Source organism: Dioscorea cayenensis, chromosome 7, assembly GCF_009730915.1.
Source record: "Dioscorea cayenensis subsp. rotundata cultivar TDr96_F1 chromosome 7, TDr96_F1_v2_PseudoChromosome.rev07_lg8_w22 25.fasta, whole genome shotgun sequence".
Lineage (NCBI taxonomy): Eukaryota > Viridiplantae > Streptophyta > Magnoliopsida > Dioscoreales > Dioscoreaceae > Dioscorea > Dioscorea cayenensis.
Genome location: NC_052477.1, coordinates 29235572 through 29242859, shown reverse-complemented (window position 1 = coordinate 29242859; position 7288 = coordinate 29235572). Strand labels below are relative to the sequence as shown.

Genomic DNA, 7288 nt, shown 5'->3' with positions numbered 1-7288 from the left:
TCAATATTACACAAATCATAACAATCGAAAAAAACTATTTTCGATAGTGTATACGGATGAAAAATGCAAAACAAAAACAAACCCTAGCCGGAAATCGCCTGCAGACTAACAAAACCTCAGTAGAAATCCCCTCAGACTTCAATATCTTCCAACAAAAACAGAAGCACAAAACAAAACCGAAAAATCTTTCTTTGTAACAAAATAATTAACATAAAACCATACTCAATACCTTAGATTGCAAACCCGATGAAATGCCAACTACTTGCAGGGACTTCTCCTTTCGAGATACTGGTGGAAAGGGAAAAAGTCGAAATTACAGGAGGATGTCTTGTGAGAGACAACTCGAAATGGAAAAGTCAAGATGTGAGTCGAGAAAAAACTCAATGATACTGCTCCGAAAGAATTGCTTTGGGGTTACCCTACTGAACCCCCCACCCACCACTTCCTCTCAAACCACGAAATGGTCAGTGCCCATGACTCCCCATGCAAGGGCATTTTCGTCCATAAAATTTGGAAATCACTCCGTTGACATCCGTTATATGTTTTGGGGGTTTGAAAAACATAGAGTTTAAAAGGAAGGGGTTTTAAAGAATTGCAAAACTAATGGGGGTTTTTTGGCAATATTGCAAACTTAGGGGTTTTTTTTGGCAATTTCCACTAATTATTATTATTTCTCTTGATTTTTTTATTAATGTAAATGTAACCATTGTTTACAATTTTTCTAATAAATCCAACAGTCTTTTATAATTTCCAGTCCCTAATTTTGGATTTTTTTATATTTTTTTATATTTTAATTTTTTATAATATTAAGATAAATAACAATCTTTAAAAAAACTTACCTATTCACATTTTTATCAAAATTTAGTTAGAGGAGGGTTACGGACTCACCTTAAACGAGCCAATGAATTCCCACTTCTGTAATTCATTTTTTTTTTTAATAAAATATACAAATCATGGATCAGGGTTGTACGTATTATCGAAAATTTGATTGTTCGGTTTATATGGACTCAATCAACGGGTGGAAGTATTAGCTTACAAACTTACATCTACCATCAATTTTTTTTTAAAACAATTATATCTAGCGTATTTTGAACCTTGAGCAATAAAAATTTTTTTATAAAGTATTTTTTATAGTGGAACTATATCACTAGAACAAAAGCCCTATGGTTATGAATTGGGAAGAATAGGAGGGATCTGTAGTTAATTTTCATAAAATATTATTAACCGCTCCCTCCATTTCTAAATACATGTTGTTTAAGGATGTTGCACATGAATTAAAGATAGTATTAAATTATCTAAAATTTAACATAAAAATAAACCAAATTATTAAACTATTCCTCTCTTGAATTTATATATATTTTTTTGAATTATAAATATTACTCTCTTCATTTATATAATTTAGGAAATTGAAGATAGGCAAAATTGAAAAAAAAAAAATAGATCTTGACTTGATATTGTAAAACAATAATTATTTTAGAATATTTTTTTTTTTAAAATGATATGTATTTTAAAATGGAGGGAATATTATGTTTTATAATTTTAGTGTTATTTAGCATGGGGGATGGAGACATATGGTGACTGGGCTTCCTTTCACGTCCCATCTAGTTAATGATTTTTTGTAGATTGGGGAATTCCTATAGGTCCCCTAATCCATAGAAGGCTATAACTATGGGCAAGTTGTGATTAGCGTCATTAGACTTGTCCAAGTGCCGGTTACCCATCCAAATCTGAAAACCCACTCAAAAATTAAAAAGGCTTTGACAAATATATAAAACCCAATGACCGTGTCTTGAACAAAAATAGAGACTATTTTAAAAATTGGCCGGATTTGGCTTTTATTGTTAAAAATCATACCTGACCCCAAATTAATTATAAAATATATTTATTAATTAGTTTTATATATACTTATATATAATGGTTTGAATTGCCATTAATTATTTATTAATTAGTTTTAAATATACATATATAATATATATTTATTATTAATTGTCATTGATTATAATGGTTTGAATTTTAGTTGTTGTAATTGAATAAAGATGTATAGTTGGTATTTTAATTTTAAAGTGTTTTGTAGAATACTATTTGATTATGTTCATAGATTAATATTATTGTTATTTTTTTATAACTTATATATTATTTGACGAAAAACCTATTTGGGCGAGCTTGAGAGTGCCTTGTTAGAAATCATTAAATTTGTATGGCAAAAATTAAGATCCATTTTTTCTGGCCTAGTTTGGACAAACTTAAAATTTAGTAATTATAGACTTAGCTTGGCCCGAACCTGGCCTGGCCCATGGATAAGTCAAGTTGTGAAATTATTGAAATTTAGAAATTAATATAATATCACTCCTAAGTTATCTTCTATAGTGGTGTATATTTCTTTAATGTAAAGTGCTGATAATGAGATTTACCTAAAACATAGTATCAGTTCGTGTTGCATATGAACGTTTGTGTTTATAATAGCTTATATAAAGTACCTAAAAAATAATAAAACATGTTAAAATTTTAAAAAATATGTTCAAGATATTAATTTAAAAAATTACAACGAAAATTAACAAAATCTTTTTTTTAATAAGCACATAAATTTTTTTATAAATAAGTTTTTATTGAAACAGGACAAATACACATACAGTCAAAAATATGCATATAAAAGATAATGATAGTATATATATTTTTTTAAATAAGTCACCGACAATTTTTACATATAGGTTTTAGGGGGCATATAAGGCCTTAGAGGTTTTTTGTATACAACCCTTGGTTCACCCAACAGAGTGGGAGGTGCACGATGGAAAGGAATGGAGAATGAAAAAAAAAGTACCAATGATTGGGAACCTATAAGAAGGGTATTACTGAGTGGAGGAGGATATTTTTAGGGATATATTAGAAAAATAAACCATAAACTATAATTTTATTCATTAGATCAAAAGGTGATGCTTAAGGTTGCAGAGGAAAGATCGAATTAAATTCCTTTTTTTATTAATGATAAAAAGAACATTACTATTTTGTTATGGATATAAAGTATGCACACCATAAATTTAATTATAAATATTTATTCTTATTAACATTAATCCACTCATATTTGAACATTTTTTGGTTCAAAATTTCTGCCAAAAAAATAATTTCAAACATTATATATATTATAAATTTTTATACAAATACTGATTTTTATAAAGTTATATATATTACAAGTGACATTGAAGAATATCTAAGTGGTCCAATAGGAAAGCTAAAAACAAGCTTATCTACAAGAGAGGCCATATATTTATTTATATCCCATTTTCTCAAAGGAACCAATGCTTACGCATTATTATGCTCACACACATACATCTACAACCCAACAAGAAGTACATAAACAAGACTCATCTCTGTGAAGTAAATCTTCACACTTGCAACCCTAAAGAGGATGTATCCAATGGAATAATAGCCTTTCCTTCCATTTGTCTATTACTACTATTACTCATGGCCAACTTCCCACCATCCACCTCCAAGCTCTCCTTCTTGTAAACATACTTACTAGATATCCAAACAAACAAGCCTAGATTGACTGCTGATAATGTCATGAGGAATCCATAATAATAGTCCAAGTGTGAGTCATTCAAGTTGTTCCCTATCCAACTCTTTCCACCACCTTTTCTTGTCACATTATCAACCAGTGTCACTAGCAAGCTATTGAGGAAGTTCCCTACTCCAATCCCACTTGTGAAGAAGGTTGTTCCAAGGCTTTGCATGTCCTCTGGTGATTGGTCATAAAAGAACTCTAGTAATCCAATGGCATGGAACACATCTCCGACACCTAATAGCACATATTGTGGTAATAACCAGAAGATGCTCATTGGAACAATGTCTTTAGGACCATTAACATTGTGAGATTTTATCTCGTGCATTCGTTTGAGTTCAACGATGTAGGCCACCATGGTGACGATGATATGGAAGCCGAAGCCGGTGCCGAGGCGTTGGAGGAGAGTGATGCCTCTAGGTTATCGGTGCGGCGTTGCATGAAGGGGACGAAGTAACGGTCGTAGAGAGGGACGGAGAGAAGCATTGAGATTGTGATGAAGCTTCCGAGGGAGGCGGCAGGAAGACGAAAGCCATTGCCGATGTCGCGATCCAAGGTTGTCCCTTGCTTGACGAATAGAGTGTTCACTTGTGCCCAAATGGTGCTGGGAATTAGGGTTGCCAACCAAATGAGTCCCATGGCTACCAAAAGCTTGGTTTCTTCTACTTGTGTTACTGTGCATGGTGGTGTTGTAGTTGTGCCACCTTCTGCTTTCACTGCTGCTTTGTCTAGAAACCTACAGTCAAAAGAGTTTTCAAGGTTTGACTAAAGTTTGACTTTTTGGTCAAAGTCAGTCAACGAAGAGATCACTCACCGGAAGGCCATGGTGTGATGCACTCTCCTCTTGCCAGTGACCACATAATGCTGATGCTCAAGCTCATAGAGCTCAGATGGGTTTTCCGGCAAATTGAGTTTCCGGTTAGCGAAAGCGGTTAACCATACTCTGATCATCTCCCTCGCCGGGCTTTTCGTCTTCTTGACCTTGTGTCGATAATTCGGTGTGCCGATATAGAATATCACCAATGAGATCATCAACCCTGCTGTGGGGATTCCATAACCTAACCCCCACCCTAAGTTCTCCTGTATGTACACAAGGCCTAGTGTTGCCATTAGACCACCCAAGAACGAGCTGAACATCCACCAATTGAAGAATGATCCCTTGAGCTGCTTCTCTTTTGGATCGAAATCATCGAACTGATCTGCCCCAAAGGTCGATATGTTCGGCTTCGTCCCTCCGGCACCGATGGCAATTATGTAAAGAGATGAATAGAAGAAGGCTATCTGAGAATGTGATGCTTTGTTACATATGCCATTGTTGCAGGTTGGCCTCAAGGACTCAAGGGACACAGCCATTGTTAGTAAGACCATACCCTATGAGAAATTCAGTTGTATTAAGTATTAACAACGATTATCATCACAATTTCTTGAATAATTAGAGTACATATATATATATATATATGAAAATATATACCATGACATAGATGAGAGATGCGATGGTGAAGGTCCAGAAGCGACCAATATATGTATCGGCAATGTATGCGCCGATGATCGGAGTGATCCACACTGAACCAGACCAGTTGTTCACACTCCTCACTGATGAAACCGTGTCTTCATGTAGTTGAGTTGTGAGATACACTACAAGATTTGAGGCTACCCCATAGAAGGCCATCCTTTCAAATGCTTCATATCCTAATTAATTACACATGCAAATGCAATACATAGGAATGAATTGAATAGAAGAAGCTTCAACAACACTAGTAACTTTATAATTTATTTCATGAATTTTAAGTAATTACCTACTAAGAAGGCACAAGCTCTCCATCTCCCGGTGCCGGAGGCGATGACAGGGCGGCCGCGAAGATCAACCGAACCATCTTGTGTGAATTTTTTGCTTTCCATCTAAAGAACAAGAGACCTTATAATGATCTTTTATATAATTTTACACCAAGAGAAAGGGAAGAACTCAATGTGCTTGTGAGTGTTGAGAATAAGAAGAGAAGATGCTCTCATTGTTAAAGCAAAGCTTGCGACTATGAAAAGCTATATATAGGCACAAGGTTTGTGGCCAAGTTTTCTTTTTGTGTTTATTAGGTATTCTTTTTTATTTTTTATTTTTATTTTATTTTATTTTTGATGTTTTAAATTTACTCCATATATATCCTAGGAACATGTTCATTGAACATGAAAGGATATATTAATTTATGGATTAGAATAATATTGCAATATGTTGATTGAGATAATTTATGAATGGGTGTGTGACTCAAACACCATCACATTCAAGGTTAAAAGAATCTAATGGAATCCAATACAAAATACTTTCCCTGCTTGTTGGGGTTATATAAATTATTTTTATAAATGGGGGACCTTGACAAATTTAAAAACTTTCTTTTTTGGCAAAGTGATGGACCACTAACAACCTAAAACATTGTCCCACACCCTCAAATACTTGGCCATATTTCGCTCAACAATGAACATGGGAAATTCATAAATACAACAATTTTTTTCTTATTTTTAATGAAAAATAAAAATGCCAACACCACCGGTCCTCCATCATTATAGAGCATCTCATAATGCATGTTCCTGATCACATCTACCACTCATTGAACAAGTGGTTTATTGTCATATCAACAAAGTTATCTTGATAGAGTTTTCCCATTGAGAAAGATATACATACCAATGAGAGAATTTCATAATCATATAATAGACTTGATAAAACTTGTTCCTCACTTCCATTAGATTCTCAAAAGACAGCATTCTTTTCAGTCATCATTCTCTCTCTCTCAAAATCAAGCATCCATCAAATCAACTCCAAAGTGAACGGTCATGAAAGCTCAAAGGAAAGTGGACAAAAAGGAGATGAAAAAAAGAATGGTGAATGGTTTAATTCATGGCTACCCAATTAATATGGTTAAATGGACAAGAGAGTCATGCTCTAATTAGGTTGGACATATTCTTGATGCCATGGAGTATACGTCACAGGTCGGCAGATCAAGCCTCACTAGTTAATTAACCAGCTTCACTGGTCAACCTCGCTCAACATCTGGACCATCTTCATATATATAAATGAGATCTTTCCCTTTGCCACAGGGCACGTAACTTGTTAATCAGCACGCGTGCATACTTTTGTAATGCATGCATCACATATAGATACTAATTAATTGCCAACTTTTCAAGTTGTCACTGTTCTACGGTCCGGATCAACTAGCACTCTTTATAGTCATGATTCTACGGTCAGGATCAATTATACAACTATTTATGGTTATGATTCTACGGTCCGGATCAACTTGTGTGAGTAGAGTTTGATTGACAATTGATCAAATATTACATTGGTCTCTGCTGATACTTTGTTAAGAATGTAAATGAATTTCTAAATCTCTCTAAATTGTCATCTTTTTAAATGAAAGTTATTGTCTCTTGAGACAATTTTATAAGACAAGTAGAATCTTACTTTTTATATGTAATTTCTTTATATGATTTTTGTCACTGAAGAGATGATCTGATTAAATATTCCATGGAGTAAACCTATGGCCGCTAATAGACAACTTTGGTCACAATGGGCCAGGTTTATTACCATGCATGCTCATCATGATTTCAGAATGAATCAAAGATATTGTGCATGTGACCAAATACATGGTCTCTGTTGATATTATGTTACATATATAGGAATCAGGTCCCGACCTTTGTCACTTTAAATGAAAATTTATTGTTCTGTAAGACGAATAGATATTTTTC

At 33.9% G+C, this 7288-nt stretch overlaps 1 protein-coding gene across 1 annotated transcript; it reads right to left on the bottom strand.

The window, feature by feature from the left end:
* Positions 1 to 3167: 3167 nt before the first annotated feature.
* Positions 3168 to 5557, bottom strand: LOC120264364 (protein NRT1/ PTR FAMILY 5.1-like). The gene is given in 5 exon segments (XM_039272179.1): positions 3168 to 3979; positions 3982 to 4292; positions 4371 to 4927; positions 5028 to 5245; positions 5353 to 5557. Coding segments are annotated over 5 exon segments (1788 nt in total). The 5' UTR covers positions 5456 to 5557; the 3' UTR covers positions 3168 to 3380.
* Positions 5558 to 7288: the final 1731 nt, after the last annotated feature.